This window comes from Salvelinus namaycush, chromosome 12 (genome assembly GCF_016432855.1).
Source record: "Salvelinus namaycush isolate Seneca chromosome 12, SaNama_1.0, whole genome shotgun sequence".
NCBI classification, from domain to species: Eukaryota; Metazoa; Chordata; class Actinopteri; order Salmoniformes; family Salmonidae; genus Salvelinus; species Salvelinus namaycush.
This window is the reverse complement of record NC_052318.1, coordinates 52,169,219-52,184,279: the sequence shown is the minus strand read 5'-3', so window position 1 is coordinate 52,184,279 and position 15,061 is coordinate 52,169,219. Positions and strand designations below refer to the sequence as shown.

Genomic DNA, 15,061 nt, shown 5'->3' with positions numbered 1-15,061 from the left:
GGCCCATTGTTTCCCGTGTTACCTGGCAACGATCACAAGGGTGCTTCCAACTGTCAGTCAAGGCGAGCTCATGAATATCAGCTCCCCGCCCACTCAACCTGTTCATTCAGGCTTCCTGATAGTTAGAGATGAAAGAAAAGGTGCCATTTCTTCAACACTGAGCATCTTAATAGTGTAAAAAATATAATGGGTCATGTTTTGGTAATTCAAAGCCAATTTTTATTTGGGATCTTTAATCAGAGGAGTTATAGCAGGGATAATCAACTATTTTGAGCAACAAGGGGATTTATAATTACAAATAATTTGTAGACTGCAAATTGACTGCAAGAAGCCCAAACAGATATGATTGACTAAAACATAATAATTTCAAACCTTGCTTACAATCACATGTCCCTCTATTATATATGGGAATCCTTGAACAGATTTCTTTCATTAAAATCACTTGGAGCTGATTTCTTGGTGTTTTTACAGCCTTTTATGTCCACCAATCTAAAACATGTATTTTTTAAATTAATCTTCTTTTTTTTCGCTCAGAAAACTTGCGGGGCTAAATAAAACCACCTGCGAGCCAAATTTGGCCCGCTAGTTGGGGAAACCTGAGTTATCGGAAACATTACCACTGCTGTTTTAAGAGGTCCAATTTGTATTTTATGACAACACATGAGCCTTTTCATATACATTTGATTTGTGAGCTTAATCATATACATTAATAAAGAATAAGAAATGAAAAGCGCTTGAATTGAGTTTTTACGAAAATCATCTTTATGCTCATTTATTTCAGAGTGAAAGAGTCTGATGAAGTCACTTAGCTAGGTAGGTGCAATATGCTATCTTTGGTCTCGGCCATTTGATTCCTGTCGTTGTGTTTGTCTTTTTCTATGGTGCTGTGCCGATAGGGTATCAGGCGAGCAGGGAGATGAGCCATGTTATCAGTGTGTTTCCGTCCACAATGGCTCCACTGGCTGGGTTGAAGCAGCGCTCCAGATCACACAGACTATGTAGGCTGGCCTCAAACGGAACCTGCACACAGAGGGAGGGAATCATTTCACAAGTAATATCTGCATGTCTAACCAACTCAACAGGGTAAACGGGTTGACAAAAATGCCACGGAAGAGGCATAAGATCAAATGTTTCACACATTCAAGCCATAGTAACACATCAACAGTGCAGTATGTCTTAGGTTTGTGTAAGTGTAATGGACATGTTTAGTGTCCTCTGTGTCTCTCTGTAAATGTGTGACTACATGTAGCGTGCTGTTTCCTGATTATTGTGTTAGGACGTTCTGGGACTGCTCTCAGGGAGGGGACTGATAGGACAGAAACAAGGGAACACACTGTTACTTTGGCCCAACGCTTAGTATTTGCGCAAGGTCATGATCAGCCTATTGCACCCTGAGAGCAGAGTTTGTGCATGAGTATAAAAAGTGCTAAGGGAGAGCATCCCTTCAGAGCTTCTTACAGACTTGTACTTTGAGTATTACGTTTGTTGTAACCTCTCTGGCCGTGATAATAAAGATCTGTTCATTTCACTTTGACTTTGAGTCCTTAGTGGTAATTTCCACTAAACAGGTTAACCCTTTACCGGTATGTGAACTTTGGTGGGTGTTGAATCAGTGTGTGGTGTGTTTAGCCTACCTCAGTGAGAACAGCTGCCTCTGAACCAGGCTGCAGTAAGTCCTTTATAGCAGCACAGCAGCACCTGGTCTGCTCCTGTAACATCTGAAACAACCAACCAACACACAAAACATGTACTCATTTACAGGTAGATTCACTTACATGCACGTTTGACCAGTGCTTAATTTGTAAATGGGGAGGTGACGGAACAAAAGTGAGCGCTAGAGGGGGGTGACCTGGGGAGTACTGAGGTACTGGAATGCATGGGAAAAAACACCTTTATAATAAAGCATTACATGCATATTGTCACATTTGCGTAGTGGTATAGAACAGTAGATCAGAGGCATTTACAGAAGTTGCACACATGGGGACATTTTTTAGTAGCCTAGGGTCTGGGAAAATGTTGGCCTTCTATAAACGCATTTCATGCAATTCTACGCAATTTTAGATGACTGGAGACTTTAGCAGAATATTTTTTAATACCACAATATATAATTTTTTAATAATACAATATATATAACATGTATGTTATATCTGAGATTCTTCAAAGTATCCACCCTTTGCCTTGATGACAGCTTTGCACACTTTGGCATTCTCTCAACCAGCTTCATGAGGTAGTCACCTGAAAAGTTAATTTGTGGAATTTCTTTCCTTCTTACTGCCTTTGAGCCAATCAGTTGTGTTGTGACAAGGTAGTGGGGGCATACAAAAGATAGCCCTATTTTGTAAAAGACTAAGTCCATATTATGGCAAGAACAGCTCAAATAAGCAAAGAGGAATGACAGTCCATCATTACTTTAAGACATGAAGGTCAGTCAATGTGGGAAAATTTCAAGAACTTTCAAAGTTTTTTCAAGTGGAGTCGCAAAAACCATCAAGCGCTATGATGAAACTGGTTCTCATGAGGACCGCCACAGGAAAGGAAGACCCAGAGTTACCTCTGCTGCAGAGGATAAGTTCATTAGAGTTGCCAGCCTCAGAAATTGCAGCCCAAATAAATGCTTCACAGAGTTCAAGTAACAGACACATCTCAACATCAACTGTTCAGAGGAGTCTGTGTGAATCAGGCCTTCATGGTCAAATTGCTGCAAAGAAACTACTACTAAAGGACAGCAATAATAAGAGGAGACTTGCTTGTGCCAAAAAACACGAGAAATTGACAGTCTGGTGGAAATCTGTCCTTTTGTTTGATGAGTCCAAATTTGAGATTTTTGGTCCCAACTGCCGTGTCTTTGTGAGACGCAGAGTAGGTGAACGGATGATCTCCGCATGTGTGGTTCCCACCGTGAAGCATGGAGGAGGTGGTGTGATGGTGTCGGGGTGCTTTGCTGGTGACACTGTCTGTATTTATTTGGAATTCAAGGCACACTTAACCAGCATGGCTACCACAGCATTCTGCAGCAATACGCCATCCCATCTGGTTTGCGCTTAGTGGGACTATCATTTGTTTTTCAACAAGACAATGACCCAACACACCTCCAGGCAGTGTAAAGGCTACTCTATCATAGCCTCTCTTTATCAAGCTCAGACTCCATGACATCAGACCTTTCCTCTGCTACTCTATCATAGCCTCTCTTTATCAAGCTCAGACTCCATGACATCAGACCTTTCCTCTGCTACTCTATTATAACCTATCTTTATCAAGCGCAGACTCCATGTCATCAGACAAGACCTTGTGGTCCTCTGCTACTCTATCATAGCATCTCTTTACCGAGCTCAGACTCCATGTCATCAGACCAGACCTTGTGGTCTTCTGCTACTCTATCATAGCATCTCTTTACCGAGCTCAGACTCCATGTCATCAGACCTTGTGTTCCTCTGCTACTCTATCATAGCCTCTCTTTATCAAGCTCAGACTCCATGTCATCAGACCTTTCCTCTATCATAGCCTCTCTTTATCAAGCTCAGACTCCATGTCATCAGACAAGACCTTGCGTTCCTCTGCTACTCTATCATAGCTTCTCTTTATCAAGTTCAGACTCCATGTCATCAGACCTTGTGGTCCTCTGCTACTCTATCATAGCCTCTCTTTATCAAGCTCAGATTCCATGTCATCAGATATTGTGGTCCTCTGCTACTCTGTCCTGTGCCTCTCTTTATCAAGCTCAGACTCCATGTCATCAGACAAGACCTTGTGTTCCTCTGCTACTCTATCATAGCCTCTCTTTCGCACAGGTACATCTACTTTTTTTTCTTTTTTTTGTCAATGTAGCTCTTTAGTTTAATTCAGTACATTTTTTCATCCTTTGCTGCTGCTCGAACGGAGTCTTACCTTCTCTCACTTCCTTGGCTGCTCTTTCAAGAAACTCAAGGGGGGCTAGACTACTGATGGTTTTACGTTTGTATACACAGGGCATGATGATGTCAGCAATGTACCAATAAAAATACACTATCTTGAGTTCACATGCATGACAAATTGCAAAAATATTATGCATATTGTACCTGATTCCAATTTGGGAATTGATGCCTTTCCTACGCACTTCTCAGCAGTTGGTATTCTGACTTACCTTCTGAAGGTAAGTAATAGGCTTTGCAGGCGTGGTTCCCTTGCGCACACTGAATAAATGCCATTCAACTGCTGAAAACCCTCCCATTGCTGGCCAACAGATTTTCTTGTGGAGTTTTCATTAAATAGGGTTTTCAGTGTATTTATCTTAAACCATCCCTTTAAATACGGTGTACCTTTAATTAGAAATTTGTCGACAGACGAGAATACATTGAGAGAACAGGTTCAGAAATAGGGATCCCTGAAAGAAATATATAATTTATAAGAAATATATAATTTTAACACCAATTGGTAGATTAAAAATACTCTTGTAGAATATTTAGGCAAATTTTAGGGTTAGGAAAGTACGTATGAATCATAAAAAAAAGCCTTTACTCACAAAATATACAGTGCATTCGGAAAGTATTCAGAACCATCAACTTTTTCCACATTTTGTTACTTTACAGCCTTATTCCAAAATGGATTAAATAGACCCCCCCTCATCAATCCACACACACACAATACCCCATAATGACGAAGCGAAAACGTGTTTAGCAAATTTGTTAAAAATAAAAACAGAAATACCTTATTTACATACACTTAGGTTGGAGTCATTAAAACTCGTTTTTCAACCACTCCACAAATTCCTTGTTAACAAACTTATAGTTTTGGCAAGTCGGTTAGGACATCTATTTTGTACATGACAAGTCATTTTTCCAACAATTGTTTACAGACAGATGATTTCACTTATAATTCACTGTATCACAATTCCAGTGGGTAAGAAGTTTACATACAGTAAATTGACTGTGCCTTTAAAACTTCTTATGGCTGCAATCCCGTTAATGGGATCGATATGACAACAGCCAGTGAAAGTGCAGGGCGCCAAATTCAAACAACAGAAATCTCATAATAAAAATTCCTCAAACATACAAGTATCTTATACCATTTTAAAGGTAATCTTGTTGTTAATCCCACCACAGTGTCCGATTTCAAAAAGGCTTTACAGCGAAAGCACCACAAACGATTATGTTAGGTCACCGCCAAATCACAGAAAAACACAGCCATTTTTACAGCCAAAGACAGGAGTCACAAAAAGCAGAAATAGAGATAAAATGAATCACTAACCTTTGATGATCTTCATCAGATGACACTCATAGGACTTCATGTTACACAATACATGTATGTTTTGTTCGGTAAAGTTCATATTTATAAAAATCAATCTCAGTATACATTGGCGCGTTATGTTCAGTAGTTCCAAAAACATCCAGTGATTTTGCAGAGAGCCACATCAATTTCCAGAAATACTCATAATAAACGTTGATCAAAGATCAAGTGTTATACATGGAATTTTAGATCCACTTCTCCTTAATGCAACCGCTGTGTCAGATTTCAAAAAAGCTTTACGGAAAAAGCAAACCATGCAATAATCTGAGGTCGGCGCTTAGAGCCCAATCAAGACAAAAATATATCCGCCATATTGTGCAGTCAACAGAAGTCAGAAATAACATTATAAATATTCACTTACCTTTGATGATCTTCATCAGAATGCACTCCCAGGAATCCCAGTTCCAACATAAATGTTTGATTTGTTCGGTAATGTACATCATTTTTGTCCAAATAGCTACTTTTGTTAGCGCGCTTGGTAAACAAATCCAAAGTCACGAAGCCCCACTTTGCCCCACTTCACAGTAGAAGCATCAGACAAGGTTCTAAAGACTGTTGACATCTAATGGAAGCATTAGGAAGTGCAAAATGACCCATATCCCACTGTGTATTCGATAGGCGATGAGTTGAAAACCTACAAACCTCAGATTTTCCACTTCCTGGCTGGATTTTTTTCTCCGATTTTTGCCGGCCATATGAGTTCTGTTATATTCACAGACATCATTCAAACAGTTTTAGAAACTTCAGAGTGTTTTCTATCCACATATACTAATAATATGCATATATTAGCAACTGGGACTGAGGAGCAGGCAGTTTACTCTGGGCACATTTTAATCCAAGCTACTCAATACTGCCCCTGCAGCAATAATAAGTTAACTTCTTATGGCTGGGGGAAGTATTGAGTAGCTTGGATGAATAAGGTGCCCAGAGTAAACTGCCTGCTACTCAGTCCCAGAAGCTAAGATATGCATATTACTCCTATATCGACATAACCTGAAAGGCCGCTCAGCAAAGAAGAAGCCACTGCTCCAAAACCGCCATAAAAAAATTCAGACTATGGTTTGCAACTGCACATGGGGACAAAGATTGTACTTTTTGGAGAAATGTTCTCTGGTCTGATGAGACAAAAATAAAACTGTTTGGCCATAATGACCATCGTTATGTTTGGAGGAAAAAAGGAAATGCTTGCAAGCTGAAGAACACCATCCCAACCGTGAAGCACGGGGTGGCAGCATCATGTTGTGGGGGTGCTTTGCTGCTGGAGGGACTGTTGCACTTCACAAAATAGTAGGCATCATGAGGGTGGAAAAGTATGTGGATATATTGAAGCAACATCTACATATTGAAGACATCAGTCAGGAAGTTAAAGCTTGGTCGCAAATGGGTCTTCCAAATGGACAATGACCCCAAGCATACTTCCAAAGTTGTGGCAAAATGGCTTAAGGACAACAAATTCAAGGTATTGGAGTGGCCATCACAAAGCCCTGACCTCAATCCCATAGAAAATTTGTGGGCAGAACGCAGTTACACCAGCTCTGTCAGGAGGAATGGGACAAAATTCACCCAACTTATTGTGGGAAGCTTGTGGAAGGCTACCCGAAACATTTCACCCAAGTTAAACAATTTAAAGGCAATGCTACCAAATACTAATTGAGTGTATGTAAACTTCTGACCCACTGGGAATGTGATGAAATAAATAAAAAGCTGAAATAAATCATTCTCTCTACTATTATTCTGACATTTCACATTCTTAAAATAAAGTGGTGATCCTAACTGACCTAAAACAGGGAATATTTACTAGGATTTACTAGAATTAAATGTCAGGAATTGTGAAAAACTGAGTTTAAATGTATTTGGCTAAGGTGTGTGTAAACTTCTGATTTCAATTGTAAGTATTCAGACCCTTTGCTATGAGACTTGAAATTGAGCTCAGGTGCATCCTGTTTCCATTGATCATCCTTCAGATGTTTCTACAACTTGATTGGAGTCCACCTTTGGTAAAAATCTATTGATTAAACATGATTTGGAAAGGCACACACCTGTCTATAGAAGGTCCCACAATTGACAGTGCATGTCATAGCAAAAACCAAGCCATGTGTTCGAAGGAATTGTCTGTAGCACTCTGAGTCAGGATTGTGTCGAGGCACAGATCTGGGGATGGGTACCAAAATATATAGGCAGGATTGAAGGTCCCCAAGAACACAGTGGCCTCCATCATTCTTAAATAGAAGAAGTTTGGAACCACCAAGATTCTTCCTAGAGCCGGCTGCCCAGCCAAACTGAGCAATCGGGGGAGAAGGGCCTTGGTCAGGGAGGTGACCAAGAACCCGATGGTCACTCTGACAGAGCTCCAGAGTTCCTCTGTGGAGGTGGGAGAACATTCCAGTAGGACAACCATCTCTGCGGCACTCCACCAATCAGGGCCTTATGGTAGAGTGGCCAGACGGAAGCCACTCCTCAGAAAAAGGCACGACAGCCCGCTTGGAGTTTGCCAAAAGGCACCTAAAGGACTCTCAGACCATGAGAAACAAGATTCTCTGGTCTGATGAAACTCAGATTGAACTTTTTGGCATGAATGCCATGTGTCACCTCTGGAGAAAACCTGGCACCATCCCTACGGTGAAGCACGGTGGTGGCAGCATCATGCTGTGGGGATGTTTTTCAGTGGCAGGGACTGGGAGACGAGTTAGGATCGAGGGAAAGATGAAAGGAACAAAGTACAGAGAGATCCTTGATGAAAACCTGCTCCAGAACAGACCTCAGAACAGGGTGAAGGTTCACCTTCCAACAGGACAACGACACTAAGCACACAGCCAAGACAATGCAGGAGTAGCTTCAGGACAAGTCTCTGAATGCCCTTGAGTTGCCCAGCCAGAGCCCAGACTTGAACTCGATCGAAAATCTCTGAAGAGACCTGAAAATAGCTGTGCAGCAACGCTCTCCATCCAACCTGACAGAGCTTGAAAGAATGCAGAGAGAAATGGGAGAAACTCCCCAAATACAGGTGTGCCAAGCTTGTAGCATCATACCGAATGCACTGTAATATTTACTTTTTACCGTTTACTCAAGTATGACAATTGAGTACTTTTTCGACCACTGTACATTCAAAACCATTACTTTTACTCAAGTAGTAACTTACTGGGTGACTAACTTTTACTTTAGTTATTTTCTACACTGAACAACAATATAAAAAAAAATCCATACACAATGTGTTTACATCCCTGTTAGTGAGCATTTCTCCTTTGCCAAGATAATCCATCCACCTGTCAGGTGTGGCATATCAAGAAGCTGATTAAACATCATGATCATTACACAGGTGTACCTTGTCCTGGGGACAATAAAAGGCCACTTTATAATGTGCAGTTTTGTCACGCAACGCAATGCCACAAATGTCTCAAGTTGAGGGAGCATGCAATTGGCATGCTGACTGAAAGAATGTCCACCAGAGCTGTTGGCAGAGAATTTAATGTTAATTTCTCTACCACTTTCAACGTTGTTTTATATAATTTGGCAGTACATCCAACCGGCCTCACAACCGCAGACCACATGTAACCACGCCAGCCGAGGACCTCCACATCCGGTCGTCTGAGACCAGCCACCCAGAAAGCTGATGAAACTGTGTATTTGCACAACTGAAGAATTTCTGCACAAACTGTCAGAAACCGTCTCAGGAAAGCTCACCTGCGTGCTCGTCGTCCTCATCAGGGTCTTAATCTGACTGCAGTTCTGTGTCGTAACCAACTTCAGTGGGAAAATTGCTCACCTTTGATGGCCACTGTCATGCTGGAGAATTGTGCTCTTCATGGATGAATCTCGGTTTCAACTGTACCGGGCAGATGGCAGATCATCGTGTGATCAACGTTGATTAAAGTGCCCCATGGTGGCGGGGTTATGGTATGGGCAGGCAAAAGCTACGGGCAACGAACAGCATTGCATTTATCAACAGCAATTTGAATGCACAGATACATACCGTGACGATATCCTGAGGACCATCGTGCCATTCATCACCGCATGTTTCAGCACGATAATGCAAGGCCCCATGTCGCAAGGATCTGTACACAATTCCTGGAAGCTGAAAATGTCCGTTCTTCCATGGCCTGCACACTCATCATACATGTAAACTATTGAGCATGTTTGGGATACTCCGGATCGATGTGTACGACAACGTGGTCCAGTTCCCGAAAATATACAGCAACTTCACACAGCCATTGAAGAGAAGTGGGACAACATTCCACAGGTCACAATCAACAGCCTGATCAACTCCATGCGAAGGAGATGTGTCACTCTGCATGACGCAAACGGTGGTCACACCAGATACTGACTGGTTCTCTGATCCACGCCCCTTGACTTTTTTTTAAAGGTATCTGTGACCAACAGATGCATATCTGTATTCCCAGTCATGTGAAATCCATAGATTAGGGCGTAATGAATTTATTGCAGTTGCGTTTCTTTTTGTTCAGGGTAGTAAGATATTTGACATTTGAGTGTTTTTTTACCATCGCTGTTAACATGTGTGAATGTGGACTACAAGGCCTGTCAGAGCCGTTACCAGTAGCACACTGACCTGTATGTGAGGGCTGGAGGTAGCAGCCTTGTCTGGGATCTTGGTGCGGCGTTGCCTCTCCATCTTGGGGCTGGGGGGGGAGGCGGCGCTACTGGCAGCAGGCGGACAGGAGACGTTACCCCCAACACAGGCTGAGGCCAGCTGAGCATGGACTGCACACAGTCTAGAGGAGAACACATGGGGTGATGCTGGTGGTCACAGAGGTTACATTACATTTAGTTACCATATAACATTCATTTCATTCGGTTAAATACGATTGGTGAATTCAACTAAAGTAGATAAGACAAAAGGGTTTAGGGAGAGATTCTGGAAGAGATATTACAGAGGGAATGGATACAGATGTGGCCAGGTCCATATCAACTTCCAGCTCCTAAACTAACCATATTAGCCACTCGTTAGACGCTACAGTACGGTGATAGCTCCATCTCGCCCCTAGCACCTAGGCCGCTATACACGGAGAGCAGATACCTACTTCGCCATGCTGATGAGTTTCTGTCCACACTGCAGCTCTATGACAGTGCAGGCTGTGGCCCTCATGGCCGAGAGTGGCACTTTGTTCAGCCCAAACAGCAGCATGACCTGACGAACACAGAGACAAAAGGAGAAACACTGTCAAAGACAACCCTGTAAGGCAGTGGTTACCAACCTGTTTGACATGACAATAAGTGACAAGGAGTTGGTAAGATAGCACAAAACAGATCTGAGACCAGGCTAGCTCCTTTTATGGTTGATGAGTGTGTGTGTGTTGTGTATTGTACCGTATCCGTGTCTTCTTGGGTGGGGCTGAGAGCAGGCCGGTGCCACTGGATACACAGCTGCTTCCTGTCAGCAAAGGACCAGGGGTACATCTGAGCTCCCATAGTGCCTCTCACTGTAGGACACATCTTTAACACAAACACAACAAACAACATCGACATACGGGAGCATTCAATTCACACCTCGACTGTGGACAACCCCAGAAGGCAGCCTTGAGATTCAAGGTGAAGACTGAAAATCCTGGATAAATGGTTATTGGACTGTCGACATACATTACTAGCCAGGGCTGAATCCTAACTTGAATAAACATCCCAATACAAGCCGTGGTACAGCATATGCATGCATCTCTTCAGGATTCAGCCCATAGTGTCTATTCGTGTGTGTACCTGTATAATCTGTGGCTGCATGATGATTTCAGTGGGGGGTTCAGGGGCGCAGCAGGACTCTCTGTAGTCCACCATGTGGGAACAGAAGAAGGTCTGGAGCTGAACCAACCTCAGCGCCAGACTACTGTCTTCTGACTGGGACACCAGGCCCTCCACACACTGGGGCACCACTGGAACACACACGCACGTAGGCAAGCATGCACGCATACACGCACGCAGATGAACATCTCTGAACGTCAGTTAACAAAATGAGTTTACTGTGACACCGGGGTAGTGTACCTGGACGCATGGCGATGTGCTGCAGGTTGAACAGGTGTTTGTAGTAGCGGGATAGGTGGACCCATGTGAGCTGGGAGCGTTTCCTGCTGCTCAGCCCAGGATCAAGCTCTGGAGACGAGCTGGAGACCGTCCTCACCATCACGTCTGTCCCTCCTGGTAGTCACACAACACACAGGCAGACAGTACAAATATGGTAACCAGCACCAGTTACGATTTCCAGAAAGAAAAGACATGATGTCTCCTTTCCTCATAAAGAGGAGAGAACATTACACAACCGCTAACAATGTAGATCACAATCTAACACGAACATGGGCACGAATCACACGACTGTAGCGACTTTTATAATGGCTGTTATTGTAAGACCAGATGTAGCCCTGGCTAAAGGACAGAATGGTTGTAGTGGGGATGTTTGTTTACCACAGGGGTTGAGCAGGTCGTTGGAGGCAAAGTCAGGCAGGAGCTTGAGGGAGATGAGAGGCAGGTGTCCTCCTTTAGCTCCGGTACTACCACACAGCTGGCTACATGTGGACATGGCTTCAGACGCCTGAGGAACACACGCAACATTATAAGTGTGTGTGTGTGTCTGTGTGTGTGTTCAGTCTATTTACCTTAGTAGCAGCTCGGACAGAGACCCAGTAGAGCAATAAGTAGGCCTCCCTTGGAGTCAGGCCTCTGTTCAGAGTTGTCCTGACACGCTTCCAACCTGGAGGCTGAAACAAGACAAACACACGCCATGATGCAGGCATACACAGTCCTCTCCAAAGAAAAATGCTGCCCCGCGGAACCACAATTGAATGTCTCATGACACAGACAGGTACCTTCAGTATGGCATTTGTAGGTGGTGAAGGTGGGACGGGGTTCTGCTGGTCCTGAGGTGCCGGGCTGCTCTGCTCCCACTGGTGCAAATACACTAATGCCATCTCCAGATAACACTTACGGATCAGCCTGACACACACACACACGCACACACGCGTTTTAGTCAAACAAGCACACTGATGTTTGAGGAGGTCCGTACACTACTCTCAAAGATGATCATTCACACTACTGTAGGCGACTTACTGTAGATTGTAACTCTGGGACAGAGAGATATTGATGCTCTCCAGTAGTGTCAGCGCAACTGTCTGAGGCTGGAAGTCACTGAGAGACATCAGACAGCGCTCCACCATCCCTGGACACAAACACACACACACACCAACAATAATCAAACTAACAAGGCCACTCTGACATTCAATGAGTAGATGCACACATACATATTTAATCTCATGATTGAATAAGGTTGGAAATAAATGTTTTACCCTTGCAGTAGAGGATATCAGCCTCCAGCTGTCTGTCTCTGGTAGCACATGCCTGGGAAACGAGCAGGGCTGACTGCAGCACCTCCTGAGCACACACCCAGGGATGGCTGGGGGTAGACAGGCTGGAGGAAGGGGCGCTGGTCATGGCCTGTACAGCCAAGCAGTGACCTGTTCAGAACAGATAGAGAGACTGATTAAGTGCTTGTTCATAAGATAGGTACTTGAAGATTTCAAAGCTACCTGTATGTGGACCTATGTGCATTACAGTTACTGGGTAGAAACTTTTGAGAACTATGGTACAGTATGAATCATACCCAGTCGCATGGTGGCCTTGGCCAGTAGTGGGAGATGTGGGAGGTAGATGTTAGAGAGACCAGGAGCTGGAGGGAGGATTACTCTGCCTCTCTCTCCCAATGACACACTCTCCCCCAACACACACAGCTGAGAAGAGACAATACACACACATTAAGACAAATCAGTGTTCCGACTAATACAGGCAGTAAGGTAAGGTAATCGAGGGACGATGTAAAGGAATACTGAGCAAGAGTGGTGGAGAGGAGAGATGAGGACTTATTTGTAATTTTTCTGAGTTAACATACTTTGAATCTAGCCTGAAAAAAAGAGACGGGAGAGTTTTAAGGAAATAATACTGTGGTTGGAGTCGTGAGAGGAGAAAGAGATGTTGGAGGAACTATGTCTGACAGACCTGTTGCTGTAGTAGTTTCTGTGTGAGCAGGTGTAGGGCCTGGCTGCCTGTCCCTCTCAGATCACTGAGCAGTAGAGTGGCCTGGGCCAACGTTACACTGGAGCCAGGAGGCCGACAGGAGTGACCCGACAGAAGACTCACTGCCTCCTATAGTACACAACACATTCATAAGTCTACTTGTATGTGTAGATTAGCGTATACACTAGTACAGAATGTGTGTATAAATATGTACTGTAAGTGATTGAGTGGTCGGTATGAAATTCTAGAACAATTATTACACAGACTAACCAATATTATACAGACTTGATCAATTGTAATGTAGTGTTGCACGGTATTCCAGAGCTTCTGATACAAAATGAAAAACGGTTCAGTACTAACATTTTTGTTCATTAATTTCGGTACTTCTATCGTGTCTCTCGTCGTATAGTGATTGAGAGGATCACGTCTATCTAGTAATTCGTCTGAATTTTCTCAAGCTTACTACTGAATGTTCGTAGTGGTAGGCTAGGTTTCCTATAGTAGACAATGGGAAGTCAGCTGACAGAGCGCGGGACACTTTTGAAAAGCAAGGAGTGCGAGAGAAGACAGAGAGAGAGTTATAGGGCCTTTGCCAACAAAACGAGTAACGAACAGCAAAATCAGACAACACCATAGTAGAATAGTTTAACTATGTACCTAGTCAGCTTGTCGTTGTGTGTTCCATGCGAGAAATAAATAGGGGGATCGGGGGATCAGGGGATCGCAGCTTTCCATTGCTACCTCATGTATTTCTCAACTCCAAAAAATGAGCCTGAACTGTATCAGCATAGTTTATCGCGTTAGCGATCCGCAATTCGACATGACTGCATAGGGGAGACCGGGGCTAAATGTAACACAGGTCAATTGTAACAGGTAGGCCTACTTTATATTCACTGTTGCAAGTTTTTGGGGACATTAAAGTCATCAATACGTTAACTTCTTAGAACTAGGGGGCGACATTTTCACTTTTGGATGAATTTGTGCCCAAATTAAACGGCCTCGTACTCTGTCCTAGATCATATGATATGCATATTATTATTACTATTGGATAGAAAACACTCTGAAGTTTCTAAAACTGTTTGAATTATATCTGTGAGTAAAACAGAACTCATATGGCAGGCAAACTTCCAAACAGGAAGTGAAAATTCTGAAATGGGTCGCTGTGAAAGGCATCGCCTATTCAATTGCCTTATATTTATGGATCTGTATGCACTTCATACGCCTTTCACTAGATGTCAACAGGCAGTAGAACGTGGAATGAAGCATATAGCTTCATGTGGGACTGGATGAGAGCCTTTGGAGTGACAGGTCAGGCAGATTGCCAGTTCTTGGCCACGCGCAGAGGGAATGTGATGTCTTTGTCTGCACTGCGTTAGATAGACATGAAGAAATGCTCCGTTTGGGACGTTATTGGATATATATGAGAAAAAATCCTGAAGATTGATTCTCAACTGAGTTTGACCAGTTTATTTGATTTGTAATATCACTTTTTGAAGTTTTCGTTCATTTGCGTAAAGTTCTCTGGACACGTGAACGACACATGCTAGCCAAAGTTGCTAATTCGACAGAAGTAATGGACATTATAAAACAAAACAACAATTTATTGTGGAACTAGGATTCCTGGCACTGCATTCTGATGAAAGTTCATCAACGGTAAGGGAATATTTATGATGTTATTTCGTATTTCTGTTGACTCGGTTGACTCCAACATGGCGGAGAATGGCTGAGCGCTGTCTCAGATTATTGCATGCTGTGCTTTTTACTAAAGTTATTTTTTTTAATCTAACACAGCGGT

At 43.1% G+C, this 15,061-nt stretch overlaps 1 protein-coding gene across 1 annotated transcript; it reads right to left on the bottom strand.

The window, feature by feature from the left end:
* Nucleotides 1-208: 208 nt before the first annotated feature.
* LOC120057626 (cilia- and flagella-associated protein 54-like) lies at nt 209-11,779 on the bottom strand. The gene is made up of 8 exons (XM_039006191.1): nt 11,665-11,779; nt 11,248-11,400; nt 10,969-11,138; nt 10,585-10,710; nt 10,299-10,405; nt 9,827-9,989; nt 1,635-1,718; nt 209-1,020 (listed from the first exon to the last, which is right to left on the bottom strand). The coding sequence occupies exons 1-8, from the start codon at nt 11,777-11,779 to the stop codon at nt 901-903; spliced, it is 1,038 nt and encodes a 345-aa protein (XP_038862119.1). The 3' UTR covers nt 209-900.
* Between the last annotated feature and the right edge of the window lie 3,282 nt (nt 11,780-15,061).